Source organism: Meriones unguiculatus, chromosome 4 (genome assembly GCF_030254825.1).
Source record: "Meriones unguiculatus strain TT.TT164.6M chromosome 4, Bangor_MerUng_6.1, whole genome shotgun sequence".
Taxonomy (NCBI): Eukaryota; Metazoa; Chordata; class Mammalia; order Rodentia; family Muridae; genus Meriones; species Meriones unguiculatus.
The window spans coordinates 54,826,235-54,843,191 of record NC_083352.1 but is presented as its reverse complement, the minus strand read 5'-3'; the positions used below and the strand labels follow the sequence as shown (position 1 = coordinate 54,843,191).

Below are 16,957 nucleotides of genomic sequence, written 5' to 3'. Positions count from 1 at the left end.
AGAATATGTGAAGAGGTGGGAAGCTGAACATACAGAAAGGAATGTTGTGACACTGGATAAGTGTCTGGCAGATTGAAAAACATCGAAATTTCTAATGAAAGTAGCTTCCGGGAAACTACAGCATTAGAAAATAGATCTAGATCTAAGACACACAAGGAAGACTGGAAACTGGGCACTGACTTCAGAAGACCTTAGAGCTTGTCTGTCTGTTCATCTGAGATATTCATTAAAAGTTGTTGCCTTGTAAATAGAAATACTGGTTTTGAAGCTTTAAAAACTTGCATGAGATTGCTCTCTTAAAGAAGGGAATGTTTGTTGTATAGTATGTTGATACCTTCTGCATTTTCCTTTTCATAGTAAAAAGCAATATTCTTCAACAAAGGCTCATCACTTAAGTCAGAAAGGTGAAGAAAATTCAGACTCCAAGATTCAAACATGTGCGTGTTACTTAGGATGAAATATTCACACCAGTTTTTCTGAAAATTGAAAATAAAACAAACTTATTGAGAGTAATTGACATGTCCACAGTAAGAGGTACAGTGGCTCTGTACACATCTACAATCCAAACGAAAGGCAAATGGCAGGGCTGTGCCAATTCTCATTAGCAACGTAAGCCCATTTAGGATGAATGAGGTTGATGCTTTGTTCTTTAAAAATTGAAACATTACATAAAATAAAAACTGATTCAAAAATAGATTTAAATTGGATGTGGTCATGCTGCATTCCCAACACTTGAAAGGCTAACACAGAAGGACCTCTGCAGGTTTGAGACCAGTGGATGCTACAAGTAAGTCTCTGACCAGCCTGAGCTGCACAGTAAAACTTTGTCTCAAAAAATTATTTTTATTATGAGTTTAAAAATATCTACTTTTGAACTACTACTATTTCCTTCCATTGTGGTCCAAAATCTCAGAAACCACCTATTTCTTCAGCTTTTCAATGTGCCTTCCTTGTTCACTTTTGGGTTTTCAAGAAAAGGGCTGCCAAGGGTTGCATAAAGAACTAACCCTTTGGAAATAAGTCAGGAACCTGCCACAGAGGGCCTCTGAAAGGCTCTGCCCTGCAGACTATCACAGCAGACGCTGAGACTTAGAGCCAACTGCTGGGCAGAGTGCATGCAATCTTATGTAAGAAGTGGGAAACAGTAAGATCTGGAGAGGACGAGAGGATGGGAGCTCCACAAGGAGAGCAACAGAACCAGAAAATTTGAACACAGGGGTCTTCCACAGACTAATACTCCAACCAAGTACCATGCATGGAGATAACCTAGAACCCCTGCACAGATGTAGCCCATGGCAGTTCAGTGTCCAAGTAGGTTCCATAGTAATGGGAAGAGGGACTGCCTCTGACATGAACTGATTGGCCTGCTCTTTGATCACCTCCCCCTGAGGTGATCAGGCCATAGAGAAAGACAATGCTGCCACTCCTGATGAGATCTGATAGACTGGGATCAGAAGGAAGGAGAGGAGGACCTCCCCTATCAGTGGACTTGGGAAGGGCATGCGTGGAGAAGGCAGAGGGAGGGTGGGATTGGGAGGGGAGGAGGAAGGGGTTTATGGGGGGATACAAAGTGAATAAAGTGTAATTAATAAAAATTTTAAAGACAGAACTAAACCTTTCAAACGCAGACACAGACATTCTCGTCCAACTATGCTGATGTTTCTCTGCTTGACTTGAGTCTGTGCAGTGTTGTTCCATCTTAACACAGGCAAAATATCTGCACAAAAAGCACTTTCTTCCTGGCGCAATAGATATGAGTCTTCTTCAATGATATGATTTAGAGTAAAGCTGAGACTGAGGTTTCTTCACCCACTCTCCCTTAGTATTACAGCTTAAAGCTTCCCAGTGTGAGAAGGAGAAGGAAGATGCTGTTTGCATCAGCTAAAACTTTAAGGTTTCTAAGATGATCCTTCTAGGTTATCTTAGAAAATTATGAAATATTTAAAGATTTTAATAATGTCTTTTAAGCTAAAACACTTCTTTGTGTATTAAAAAATGCCAAAAATTCTTCACAAATAACCATTTAAGTTTACATCACACCCACTGCATTCACAGCAGCTCCTGTTTCTGTACCCAAGCTCAGCTACATGAAGATAGCAAAAAATAAATTAATTCCAAAAGCCAAAGCACAATATCACTGCCACAAATTTACTTTAATTGCAGACATCAGTAACTTTCATACATTCACCGGAAAGGTATTAAATGTATTAAGGTGTTTTTAAAAAGATAGGACCCAGAAGTGTAGTCTTCCTGCCTTTCATAAGTAGCACATAGGGCTGGAGAGATGGCTCAGAGGTTAAGAGCACAGGCTGCTCTTCCAGAGGTCCTGAGTTCAGTTCCCAGCAACCACATGGTGGCTCACAACCATCTATAATGCCCTTTTCTGGCATGTAGGAGTACATGCATATAGAGCACTCCATAAAATAAATAAATAAATCTTAAAAAAAAAAATAGATCCCAAAGTAACCCTTCAAATATCTACAATTCATATGTCAGGCTCATCAGTCTCAGGAACAAGTACAAACCCTGTAAGAAGGAAGCTTCATAAGTAGCACATAGTCTGGTGCCTCCTGACAGACTAACAAAGTATCTAGAATAACGTCCACCTATGAGGTTTAGGGTACAGTATTTTCTCTGAATAATCAATAGAATCTACATAGAGCTATCTTCACTATGTCTAATATTTACTACACCACAGAGCTCTTTAAAAATTCCACTACAACAGTGATGAATATTCAACAATGAAGATATTCAATATATCCTGACACTTTTTTTATATGGATATGGCTGTGGTGTGAGTGTGTGCAGGTGTGTGGAGACCACAGAATAATTTCAGGAGTCATTCCCCTGGTATAGTCTTCTTTATGTGACAGGGTCTGTCATTGGCCTTGAACTTGACCAAGTAGACTAGAAGATCAACAAGCAATCCTTTTATCTACCTATCCTTGGTATTACAACTGAACATCATGGAACATGATTTATTTCATACATGGTTCTATATTCGAGCTCAAAGTTAGGTTCTCAGGCTTGTGAGGCAAGTGCTTTACAAACCGAACCATCACTCTCGGGCCCTGTACCTGACCTTCAGTTTCCAACCCCAGGTCACATTATGCTAATATAATACTAAGTGTAATGCAAGCACTATCAAGTAAAAACAATGTTACTTAATCACCTCTTTATTCACACTCAAATGAATATACTTCATGAACTTTCTTCACATCTCCCATGCTGGATTTCGACAGGAGCGTTTATGCAAATACTATCGATCTCTCAATGACTAAGAAAGTGACACTTATAATGCAGTTGAAGTGTCTCGAGTTATGCTTAAATCACTCTTCAGGCTTCTATAGAAGAAGCATACTCAGAGCCTTAAGTGTAGAGCGCTCATAGTCATTTCCTTAGTCTCTAACACCATCAACAGTTATGGGGCCAAATAGTCCCCTAATTCTCCAAAATTCCGCCAAAGTTTTGTATGTACACCATTTAGTCTACATTGAAAGTCAAGTTTTTTTTTTTTAAAGGCAAGTACCATTAGTCTGCATAAAACCATTTAGTAATCTCTCAATAAACTTACATGAATTTATCTATCTTGATGCTACATGACTGGTCTCTCAGTCACTTCATCAGCTTCATCGTTAAAACCATATTCTTTCTGTCGCTGATACACCCGATGGAGCTCAGCTCCTTGGCCATGCTATCTTCAGGACAATCATATATATCATTTCTTCTCTAAGAATCTGGCTTCCATCCCCTCTACCCTGCTAACCCTTGCTAATCCTTCAGGACTTAGTCTATATAACCTCTTAACAAAAACACTTGCAAACTTGGTTAGATCTTTTCATTATTGCATTCTAAAATACTCTAGTTCTTCCTTCACAGTAATTGTTAGGAGTCAATGCATCTTCTCTATGAAATGCAATTGTCTGAAAGAACTAGGTTGAGAATGATGAAGAATGCTCTCTTCACTCTGTCTTCAGGTTGGAAGAGCACATTCCTAATTCCATTGGGCATAAGACACTTTCCTTGAGTATCTCATGATCCTAAGAGAAAGTATACATGGCTAATCCATACATATTATATTAAGATGTAACTAGTAGTCATTAAAGATGATACTATCCAATACTGTAAAAAAATAGGAAAGTGTGAAAAGAAAAAAAAATGTATAAGGATACCCTTAGAAGGCCTACTCTTGACAACCCAAAAGTGAACAAGGAAAGCTAAGCAAAGAACACTGAAGGGTTAACAGATTCTAGCACTGATTTGCATGGAAGACTAGAGAGAAATTTTTGTTTTCTGTTTTTCTAAGGTCTCCAGATTCTCTATTTCCATAATCTGTAATGGAAAAAGTAATAAAAGTTTACACTGATTTCCTCAGCTCTTTCTCACTGTAGAATTTGGTAGTCACTGGGAACTTCCTATTTAATGACTTAGAATCCCGATCCTGACAAGAATGTTACAAAAGAAAATTTCTAGAAGCTGTCTCGTGGGTTGGAGACATGCTGTGACACTTGCTATTACTACGTAATACAACTGTTAAAACTGGTCCAAGTGATTGATAGAAGCAAGACGACCTTTGAAAACTTCAACATCTAATACTACACTGTACAAAACCATCTTGAAGGTAATTGTGGTTTTTATGTATAAAGTGGTTAAAAATATATGGGAATGGAGAGTATATTTACCATTTTAAAGACAGTCTTGAGGTCCTGAATCCATTTACAAGTGATGAATCTTGAGCGAGCTCTCTGGGAGAGAGGTAAATGGAGTAGAAAAGCCACACTGAGGCAATGTAGCTTACAAAAGTCTTCCACGTCATTCAGGGTTAAGCAAGTATCTTTTTTCTGAAGAAAATAAAGAAGATGAGCAGACAACTGCAGCCTTGGAGACTACACACTCAATTTTGGGAAGTAGACATTGCAACCACCCTGTCTATGCGGGAGTTCCACATTTACGCACTCTTTCTTTCTGAGACAGAGTTTACCCAGAAACTAGGCTTTCACATGTTTGAGGTAAACAGGAAAGGAAGCCTCTAGCTTTGTAGCAGTTGGTGTGTGGCATGATTCAGCATTTCAGGGATGCCATGTTTAAGCTAATAAACAAGGTAATGAATGGAGGGTTTCACAGGGTCTTGGGTCGGTGAAGCTACATGCTAAGTATTCTCTTCTCTCTAGGTAGCATATTCGGAGGGGGATACTCTGAACTATGAGCATGAGCACAACTGGGTAGCAATGTATCTAAAACTGCACAGTGACAACAAGGGTAAATAAGTAGATATATTTATCACCATGGACAAAGATATCATTGCCATTGTCAAATATATTTGGTTTGTTGGACAACAAGAAGACTTCACTGGGACAGCACTAGGATGCTAGAGAGGGTCTAACAGTTAGAAGCTTCAGAGAGAAAAGTTTGAATAACTATCATGATTTAGGGAATTATGTAAAATAGGATGTCTAATGTAGAAAGTTTTCATTAAAATTTATATTTAAAGAGATACTGCAAACCAAAATATTAAATGTTTCTGAAATCAAGAAAGTTAATAGGATTCTTTAGCTGAGACTTCATAGTACTCAGATTACATATAAAATGGTATGTACAGATGTGTGCATACCTATGTGGCCATGAGCACACATATGCACAGATGAATGTTTAGTCATAGCTAAATCTCAATTGGCCATCTTTCTTGCAATGAAGAAACCTAAGAACAGTAGTCTCTTTCCAGCTAATAGGAACCCTCTTCAATTGTTGGTGGGAACATAAACTTGTACAACCACTTTGGAAATCAATCTGGCATTTTCTCAGACAATTAAGAATAGTGCTCCCTCAAGATCCAGCTTTACCACTGCTAGGCATATATCCGAAAGATGCTCAACCATACAACAAGGTCGCTTGCTCAACTATGTTCATAGCAGCTTTATTCATAATAGCCAGAATCAGGGAGCCACCTAGATGTCCCTCAACGGAGGAGTGAATACAGAAATTGTGGTACATTTACACAATGGAATACACTCAGCAATTAAAAACAAAGAAATCATGAAATTTGCAGGCAAATAGTGAGAACTAGAAAAGATTATCCTGAGTGAGGTAACCCAGAAGTAGAAAGACACACATGGTATATAATCACTTATAAGTGTATATTAGACATATAATATAGGATAAACATACTAAAATCTATAGTCCTAAAGAAGCTAAACAACAAGGAGGGCCCTAGGGAATAGGGTGAAACCTCACTCAGAAGAGCAAACAGGATAGACATCGGAAGTAGGAAACGACAAGGAATCCCCATCAGGGAATCAAAAGAGGTACTGAGACTCATAGTCAAACTTTGGGCAAAGTGCAGGAAACCTTACGGGAGAAAGGGAAGATAGAAAGACCTGGAAGGAACAGGAATTCCATAAGGAGAATGACAGAGCCAAAAAACCTGGGCCCATGGAGGCCTGCAGCGACCTATACTCCAACCAAGGACCATGCATGGAGAGGACATACACCCCTTGCTCAGAGGAAGCCCATAGGTTGCTCAGTTTCCAAGTGGGTTTCCTAGTAAAGGGAGCAGGGGCTGTCTGTGACATGAACTCAGTGGCTGACTCTTTGATCACCTTCCCCCGGGGGGAGGGGGGGAGAGGGGGCAGCCTTGCCAAGCCACAGAAAAAGATGATGCAGCCAGATCTGATGAGACCTAATAGGCTAAGGTCTAATAGAAGGGGAGGAGAACCTCTCCTATCAGTGGGCTAGGGAAAGGGCCTGCAGGGAGAAGAGGGAAGATGAGTGGGACTGGGAGGACATGAAGGAGGGGGGGCCACAGCTTGGATACAAAGTGAATAAATTGTAATAAACAAACGAACAAATCAACAAAATAGGACGCCAAGACTCCTTAGTGTGGGAGTATCTTTTAAACTCACTGAGAAACTTGTACAAGATAAACCTGAATTCAGTCCACATTACTATTTAACACTTTGGGTTAGAGAACTGTTACTCTCAAAAGCAGAAAGCCAGTGTGGGGTAGAAAACACAACGCCTATCTTGTAGAGCTTTCCTAAACATTTCCTGCACAGTACACAGAAAAAGCCCAAAGCACAGTAGGCTGTTTCTCCTTTTGTCTGCCTGTGGGTGACTGATCCTACATGAAATGCCGGTAGGCAACACCGTGAATCGTGGAACATCATATGTCATTAAACATGAATTGTATCTTTTGACGTTCATGTAAACATGGGGAAGTGCGAGCGTCACGTGGGAGAGATGGTAGGTGGAAATAATAAACTAGCGACGGTGGAAAGCAGTGGTGTATCCCAGCGCGACGACCGCACCTGTTTGACTTCGAACGTCTGCTGGGAGGCTTCCTTCTCTCTGCTCTCTAAAAAGCAGTGGTACATGTCCAAGGACAGGGAGCATGAGGCGGCACAAAGGACACGTCGGATGTCAGATCCCTCCGGCCAGACTTGCTTAAGCAGAGATACAGTCTCACATGCCTGTCACAGGAGACAATTGTAACATGTCATGATATTTGGAAAACTTTATTCATAAGTGATTGTATAGTAAGAAGTGGGTTTATAGGACCATATGGGAACTGTAGTTATTTCCATTAAAAAATTAGTGAGCAAAAATTTTGAATGGTAAAATTACTTCAAAAAATTTTGACGAAACTGTGAACAAATACATGCATATGAAAAAAAACACTGGTAACTAGACAAGAAAATCTGTGACTTTTTAAAAAATAATGTCTAATGAAACAAATAATGAGAAAATGAGAAAAAGTTTATATTCTTTAGTAATATAACAACTGCATTTTTCTACTTTCATGTGATCAAAGTGATTTTTCATCTTTTAATACTTTAATAACTGTACAAGAAATTGTGGTATACCATTCCTCTTATGCTTCGCTAATGAGATTATAAATAGGCAAAGGCTTAAGCAAAGGCAATTGACAGTACACTTAATTGCCATTCAATATATGGATATTTTTCATTCGAGTTCTAGAGAGCTAACCTAGATTAACAACCCAAAATCTGCCCAAAAATGTGTGCACAAAAGTGTTCATCACAGAATTATTTTAAAAGCAAACAATTTAAATGTTCAGCATTCAAGAAATACCGCATATCCATAAAAATCACACTTGTAAGATTTTAATAAAGTCAGAAAATATGTATGTAACAAGAAGAGTAATGAAAAGGGTGTACACCCAGCATGGGCTCAATACTGTAAAATACACTGATGCCATCTGAAGGTTATATTCAAACTATGTGGATCTTGCTCTAAGTTCTAACACGATAAGCAGCCAAGACATAAAAAGGAAAAGTATTCAGATTAGCAAGACCATCCCTCATCTTTGATCACTCGCCCCTGGTGATGTGGTCTTGCCAGTCCACAGAGGAAGAGGATCCAGGCAGTCCTGATGAGACTTGACAAGCTATGGGCAGATGGCAATAATGGAGAACTCCCCCTTTCAGTGGACTAGGGGAAGGGGATAAGGGAAGAGGAAGGAAGGGCGAGACTGGTGGGAGTTGAGGGAGGGGACTTCAATTGGGATATATAATGAATAAATTGTGAAGAATAAATAAAAATTAAAAATTATAAAAAAACAAGACAGTCCCAATCCTGAGTCTAAATAATACAGTTCTGTGGATGAAACTTGGAGTTCTGTCCACATTCATTTGAACGGAGGCACTGGATTACTCACAATAATTTTTACGAATTTTAAACTTTATTACCTTATGGTAATGAATGTTTTGCCTGTATGTTTATAGGTGGACCACGAGTGTATATCCTACTTAACAGGGGAAAACAGAGACATTTATACACTAACCAGAAACAAGGGAATGTGATATTTCTCCTACTCTTCACTGCTATAATAGGCCGATTACTATATACATTAGACCAGAAAATCCCTGGAAACTTTTTGGTTTCAAAGTGAAACACTAAGAGTGATGTGCAAGGTTATGCACCTACACACACACACACACACACACACACACACACACACACACACACTTCTAAAAAGATAGTTCAAGTAAAAGGTGTTTTTCAAGTTCTATTACCTCTCCCACCATATTATTGAATTTTAAATCTCCAAACAGAGCTGTTAAAGCCTTGTCTCTCCATTTTTCCAACCGTTTAATCAGGGTTTTGTAAACCATCACAATCTTCTTCCCATTCTGCAAAAAAAGTATGATAAATTGTCATAAATAAAATTATTTCCCAATGACAAAACTCAGACCTTTAAGAGTTTAAGATACCATCATGTTACAATGTAGTCCTCAATTTAAACTTTACACTAATGTAGTTGAGGATGGTCAGCAATGTTTAAAACTCCTTCCAGGCGATATTTTGTTACCTCTTGTGGCAAAATAGCACCTATTTTTAGCACTTTCACAAAGTTGTAAGTTACACAGTGAATCGTGGACAATCATATGTCATTATAACGTGAATCGTGAATCGCAGGGAATAGCCTATCTTTCGGCATTCACATAAACAAGGGGAGCTGCCAGTGTCACGTGGGAGAGGTGGTACTCACTTTAAATGCAGTTCAGTGACTTGGTATATCAACCTGGCTGTGCACCCATCAACTGTCATCATAATGTAATGTATGTGCAAACCTCCCTTCCAAAACAGTTCAGTGTATTGCAAGCAAACACCTAAGAAGACACTAAAATCCCTTCCCCACAGGCAACTGTGGCACTGGAAACACTCATGGCTAACAGTTTCGATGGCATTTCTACTATTCTATTTCAAGTAGTCCTTCAATTGCCTGTTAGGAGAAAAAAAAACACTTTAAGGTGAATTTTAATTAATTGGGGCATAAATTATTTTATAAATAATATCCTCCATTGAAATTGGTTCTAGGCAGAATGTCTGCAAGATTTCTCAGAATTCAGATTCAGAAACTGCTGTCAACAGAATATTACAAGGCTGCGTATGCGGGCACGTGTCTTTAATACCAGCACTCGGGGATGCAGAGCAAAGAGGATCTTTGTGAGTTCCAGGCCAGCCTGAGCTCCACAGCGAGACCCGGTCTGTGGAAAGAAATAAGGAACTACAGCACAAATTCAGTATTTAGTACTTGCCCTAGTTATAAAATAAAGCTTAGGCCTGCCTCTGCCCACATTTGGCAGCCAGCGTCAAGAATACTTAAATAATAGGAATCTAATAAAAAACAAAGTAAATTACCCTGTCAAGTCATGGCAATCATTTTCATTCATGCAAATGTGTGATGATGGGTATGACGTAATTCTCAAAGGACACACGCTACCTGGTTCTAAAGCTACCTTGATGGTAAATTGAACGATACTCATAATGCAGAATTCACCTTAACTAATAAAAAACAAGTAAACTAGATATACTTACCCAGTCAGTGTCCATGCTTTACTCTGAAAATGTCAACAAATCAGTTCTCAAATATACCAATATAGGAAAATAATACCATCGTGGAATTTAAATTCTGATTGTTTGAAAAGCCAATGAGTTACTGACTGAAATTATGTATGAAGTAATAAATCCATCTCTGTCTTTTTCTTTTTAGCCTGCTCCAATGTGTTCTCATCAAAGGCAACCACATAACCTATCATTTCAGTAGATCACAGCAACAGAGACAAACCTTTGTCTCCAATTTCATGTTGTTCTGGCCTTTGTTAACTCGGATACAGGGGACAGGGTAACGCCACTTCTCATAGTCTTTATTCTGTTCTACTATGTGTTTGGTGTTGGTTTTGAACAGGTTACTTATTAGAGCATCTACTTTCAAATATAGATGATTCTTATGGGATTTTGATGAATGTTAAATTAATTCATGTGTTAAGAATGATTATATGACAAGGAGTACTCAACAAATTACTATGCGTCAATATTAATTCATTATCATTACTATTAACCTGTATACCTTCCTATTAAATCTATAGTAGTTTCTATATTTCAGGTAGAGCCAATATTGAATCAAGATAGTTATTTTTTTAAGATTTATTTCATTTTTAGTTGTGTACCTACACCTGTGTCTGTCTGTCCGTCTGTCTGTTAGTTGGCATGCACATATAAGTGCAGTGTATACACAGAGGACAGAGGGGAGTTATAAGCAGTTGTGAATTACCCAACATGGGTGCAAGAGTAACATGCACTCTTTACCACTGAGCCATCTTTCCTGAATTAACTTACAAGTGTTTATAAAACTCTAGAACATGGTCTTTTAGAGATATATTACCTCCATGTAAAACATCTGCTTTGTATAAGAGCTTTGCATAAAGTACGCATAAAGCCGGAGGATGTCAGACGTTTGCCCTGAGAAGAGCACAACGTTGACCTTTGCTGCCCAAGACTGAATGGCTGTAAAGTTGAAAAGGTGTGTTTGCTGGTCGTTCAGACCTTCATCGGCAAGGATCAAGAAATAGGGGCACCTCTGATCCAAGCAATTATTCCACTCTTTTGTCAAGCAGCCAGAAAACTTAGTCCAAACATCAATGGTGGTATTCTTCTGAAGATGCAGGATTAAAGCAGTCCTCAGGGTAACAAGTTTAGGGACATTGAAGTATGCGTATTCAGCATCCTATAGAGGAAGGGGTAAAGTGCGTTATTTGAAAAGTAACATTTAGTATTTTACTGGTTCACTCAATTAACACATACTATTAAGGTCATTGAAGGAATATAATACATCAGGGTTTTGTTTTGTTTTGTTTTGTTTTTCTGTCCTATAGTCAGTAAATTGACCCTGAAAGTTGGGTGTATCACAAATCTATGCTGTAAATCAAACTTTGGGCTTGAGAGCATGCCTGCCAATAGAACTCAGAGCTCATCACACTTTGCCTTCCTTTTTCCTAGTCATTCTCCCATCCAACCCCACTTCAAGAAGACAAAGGACAGAAAAAAAACTATGAAAACAGTGATTTGTAATTATAAATTTTCTGGAACTAGGAGCTGAAGGAGAACAGATCATTTAGAGAATAATTCCGAGCTGCAGTGACAATTCTAAAACAACATCAGGTTTTCTCAGCAGACCAAAACTTGTACAACTAATTGTAAACACAGAGCAGAACCCTGGCTCCTTGCTTAAAATTCTGCTGGCCAGCAATGCTCAGAAACATACACTAATGTAAGCTGCAAACTGGTTGAACAAACCCACACCAAACAAATCCCTGAGTGCAGTGTTAGCAGAATGGGAATATAGGAATGGAAAGATACAGCAGCAGGCACATAGATCTGTGTTTGAAATTTTTTAATTGTATTAATTAGACCAAATATGGGCATTCCTCTCGTGGGTATTTATGACAGAGCACACAATACCAGAGTAGGGTTAGTGAATTTGTGTGGGCTCAAACACATCTAACAATGTACTCACACAAATTTCCTGCTGGATTTTGAAGGCAGAGTAGTTCTCGGAGTTGGAGAACTAGACTTGAGGTCAGTGGACCACTGTTGAGAATTTTCCCCATTCTTGTGACTCTGATCCGCCCAGGAAAGTCCCATCAGTACACATTCCAAACAATCTAATCCCATTTATTCCTGAATACTACAATGCTAGATGACTGTCTTTTTCTCTTCTTCCCTTTAAATTCTCTTACTTTTTTTCTTCTGCTTTGTGTTGGTTTGTCTTGTTTGTTTTGTGCATTGGAAATTGAACCCACAGGCTTGCATGCACTGGACAAGTCCTCTACCACTGAGTGGCACCTCTGCACTTTTTTCTCTCTCTTTTACGGTTTTTTTCAGGTTGGCTAGACTACTCATGAGCTCAGTATATGAGATTCAGGCAGGCTTCAGACTCCTATCCTCTGGCCTTAACCTCCAACTCATTTTCTGTACTTTTGAAAGTACATTTTACTTTGCAATCATAGGTGAAAACTTTCATAAAATTTATTTAAAAAAAAAAAACTGTTTTGAATTATAGCCAGGTGTCATAGTACATAGCTGAAATCCTTTCGCTTGGGAGGTAGAGGCAAGAGGATCACGAGGCCAAGGCCAGCTTCAGCTATAAGAGACCTTGTCTCTAATTAATTATTTAAATGAATTCTGGTTTCAGTCTTCATAGAATAGAAGCAGGGCTGGTCTGCTTTACCTTGAAGAAAACCACAGCAAATTGCCCTCCTTTGTTAATCACATCTGACAGGTAGCGCTCCACCAGGTAGAAGAAATGAAGACTCTGCCCTGACTTCAGTGAGCTCTCACACACACATGTGACAAGTAATGAGTCTCCATCAATCAGAAAAAACTCAGATTCAACAAAATCATTGAGTAAGCTGGAAAAGCTAAAACAAAAAGAAAAAATAGTATTATTACAAAATGCATATGGATGATATAGTACCCCCAGACAGAAGTGTTGTCATTATTTCATTTTTGGTAAAAATCTAAATTGTTGAATACATAGTTGCATATCATTACATGTCTCTATACATAGACAGAGGTACATACCAATTAATATAACCATATAAGGCCAAATAGCTCTACAGGAAGAGAGAATATTACACATAATTTTAAAACTCTTGATTACTGTAAAAATACTTACTCAGCCTTTGCCATATTTTCCAAGATTAATTGTGACATATTCTCTAAAAGTTCTGTGCAATATTCTTCTAAAACAGGAAAAAGAATGGATTTTTTTAGTCAGTGTTTTTAAAAGAGCTCACACTTATTTTTTGAGAACAAGAAACAGTAATGCAGTTATTTTAACTGTTTAAACTATGCTGCATATAGTTTATAATGCTATAAATATTATTTTGAATTAAAAATTACCCATTCTCGCTGATCTTTTTGCCTCCAACTTGAACTGGAAAATATTAAAAATGCAAATATCCTTTACTCTGTTTCCTCTAAATGGTCATTATTAATGAAATGGCATATCTGCAAAGAAACAGAAGAACTGATTAACTTTCCTATCAACAAAAGTGTCCTGACTGATGACATTTGTAACAAAACATTAGGCAGCAGGAACACAAGAATGAGCACAATCGAAGAGTGGCCTCTTCTTAAAGAACAAAATCAAGAAAATACCATTAATTATATAACTACATATACAATGAAAAAAATCATAAATGTGACCAAGTCAAAGCAATGAGACATTTTCCTAAAGAAGCAAAGCCTAGGAAGAGTTCTAAAGGATTAAACAAGAATTAATAACAGAGGAAAGTGACAGGCCCAGGCAGAGAAGACAAGAACATCGTATGTTACATATGAAACTGCTTGCAGCATGAAAAAAATGAAGGTGAAATCAGGTTCCTGTAAGAAGCCAAGAGGCTGGAGTGGGAAGTGGGAGAAAATGTTTGATGTTTGAGAGAGGCCTTGAAAAGCATGAAGGCATGCGGATCCTTTGAACATGTGTTATAGATAGCTACTAAGGATTTGAAGGAGATGTGATGGTTTTGCATTTTGAAAAGATTACCTCAGTACAGTACAGGGATGGTCATAAAGTTCTTTTCAGCAGAGGCAAAGAAAGCTGCTGCTGGGAAAAGAAACATGGCAGCTTGATGAGATTCCAGCTTCATGGGAGTTCAAGGTAAGAAGGCTGTAGAGGTGTGAGTTTATTTGATGGACATTAAAAGGTAAACATGACATAACATGACAACAGATCAAATATAAGTAGAAAAGTGGGCTGTGAAAGATGACTCTGAAGATCCTAACTGAGGATGAGAGACCTTTACATAGGTAAGAGTGCATATTATGAAAGCCTGAGGAACGGAGTTCAAATCTCCAGCAACCATGTGAAAACCCAGGCATGGCTGCATGTTTCTGTAACTAGTATTAGGGAATAAAGACAGGCCACTATCAGGAACAAAAGACTAGTGATTCTAGCTAAAAGAGCAAGCTTGTAGTTTACTGGTAGATCCTGTCTCAGAGGAAAGAAAAAAAAAAGAGCAATAGAGGAAAACACTCAATAGCTTTCTTAGCCCTCCAAATGAATATGCAGGAGCACAGAGATGCACTCATGCACATACATGCATCTCACAATCTCTTTCTCTCTCTCTCTTACACACACACAGAAATAATTGTAGTACAAGCAACAAGGTAGATTATTAAGGCATGCTCTGATATCAGAATCTTGGAATAAGACTACAAGTGTAAGCAAATATCATAACTTATTTGTGGTCCATCTAAATTTGACTAACATCTAATTTGAGACTTAGCACAGGCCATGAGATATGGATTCTTAAATGTGGAAAACTAGAAGTCAAATTCACGGTCTCAACATGTATGAATATTTCTGTAATTTGCTTATTAATGATAAAAGAGGCCACTAGGACAAATGAGCTAGGTTGGGCACAGAAAGACCACATGATAGAATAACTGGACTAAATATATAATTCTAAGGATTAATAATAATTAATAAACTGCAGAAAAAAGGAGACTGCAAAGATGAGCTAGAAAGAAATATTTTAGAGAGACAACAAGATGGTGGTGCCAGGAGAACACTGTCTCTGAGGAGCAGGACAACATTTTCCGTACAGCGACCAAGAGACTGAACTCTGGGACCTAAAACAACAGCGATCGTGTTTCCCAGGTGAGAGGAAACCCCTATGGTGTGGGAATCAGTCTGGTCCACGCTCAGGTCACCCAGCCAGAACCCGGAAGAGATCCTGGGTCACGCAGGCACTAGGTCTCTGGACCAGAGCCACACGCCTGCGTGTCCTGGTCACCTTCCCAGGCTGAATGGGCACAAAAACACCAGAGACTGGGAGTCCTTCTCGTGAGAGAACTCCACAGGGAAGGAAGGAAATGCTACTGACTTGGGTCACCCAGACTTTCCCTGGAAAAGTCTCCCAGACCTGCAGATATGAGCCGCCATCACTGAACTGGACTCCAGCCACAGGCACAGACAGCTGCTGCATGCCAGCTATCTGGCACAGGCTGAGCTGTGCGCCCCAGGGCAACAGAGACTGGGAGTCACTGTCAGGAGAAATCCTCACAGGCAAAGAAGCAAAGGGGACGGACTTAGGCCACCCAGTATATCCCTGGTCTAGGTCCCACAGACTGGCTCAACCCAAGGACCTGCTGTGCACCAGATAGCCTGCTGTTACCAGAACAGTACCCACCCACCACAGATTGCCATGTGGGTACTGGAACATAGAGCCCCAACCTCAGACCTACAAAAGCCTGGAATCCCTGAGATCAATCCCCAGATACTGCTCCAGGGGTCAACCAGTTATCCCTAACAAAACTGACCAAACCAAGAGACACACAGGTTACAGCAGCAGATCACTAAATCTACAGCAAGAAACCCAGAAACAAGGCAGCTGTCTTCAGGACTTCCCCAGGCAAGAGGATAACTCTCTCAACTAACAAGTACCACAGTTACCACTCAGGTCTCTATCCCTGAGGTGAGCAGCAGCAACTCCTAAAAACACCAGCCATCCAGTGACTATACCCAAAAAGCTGAGAAGGCTTCCTTCAGGAAAAACCATCTTGCTGCAAAGGGGATTCTCTCCACCACAATATCCCCAGGAACCACCAGAAACTAACCCCAAACACCTAAGATAGCCCAATGGGTAGAGGCCAGTGTAAAAGCTCAACCAACAAAAGACAGAGCAATATGGCATCTCCAGAACCCAGTTATTCAGGGGCAAGTAGCCCTGGACACCACAGCATCAATGAAATTCAAGAAGATGACCTAACAACTATGCTCATGAACAGGATAACAAAGGAAACAAATAAAATACGTAAAGACCTAGAGGAAGATAAACTCAAACACATTATTGCCATCCGTAAAGAAATAGAGGAAGTTGCAGCCTAACAGTTTGTGGCCTTTAGAGAGAAAATGCTTAAATCACTGAATGAAATAAAAGAAACAGTGGATTGTTCAAACAAACAGCTGAAAGAATTGATGGAAAAACAGGAAAATACAGTCAGACAGGTGAAGGAAATCAACAAAATGGCTCAAGATCTGAAGACAGAATTGGAAAAGTTAAAGAAAACACAAATGGAGGAAATTGTGGAGAGAAAGAACTTAGGGAAGAAAACAGGAACTACAGAGGTTAGCATAACCAATAGACTA

The 16,957-nt window shown here is 39.2% G+C and overlaps 1 protein-coding gene across 7 annotated transcripts in view; it reads right to left on the bottom strand.

Moving 5' to 3' along the window:
• Positions 1-16,957, bottom strand: part of Ddx60 (DExD/H-box helicase 60) — a 103,872-nt gene that overhangs the window by 73,876 nt on the left and 13,039 nt on the right. For 5 of the 7 annotated variants that reach the window (XR_009591399.1, XM_060381840.1, XM_060381841.1 and 2 more), the window contains exons 2-9: positions 13,705-13,812; positions 13,478-13,544; positions 13,031-13,220; positions 11,186-11,527; positions 9,033-9,149; positions 7,305-7,466; positions 4,683-4,841; positions 335-476 (exon numbers count right to left, since the gene is read on the bottom strand). Coding sequence is in view for 6 of the 7 variants with exons in the window: in XM_060381840.1 (XP_060237823.1) it covers positions 335-476; positions 4,683-4,841; positions 7,305-7,466; positions 9,033-9,149; positions 11,186-11,527; positions 13,031-13,220; positions 13,478-13,544; positions 13,705-13,708 (1,183 nt within the window). In the remaining variant the exon portion in view is untranslated. Of the gene's footprint in view, positions 1-334; positions 477-4,682; positions 4,842-7,304; positions 7,467-9,032; positions 9,150-9,508; positions 9,682-11,185; positions 11,528-13,030; positions 13,221-13,477; positions 13,545-13,704; positions 13,813-16,957 lie in introns of those variants that run through there. The other 2 variants (XM_060381845.1, XM_060381844.1) reach the window with 2 other exon arrangements.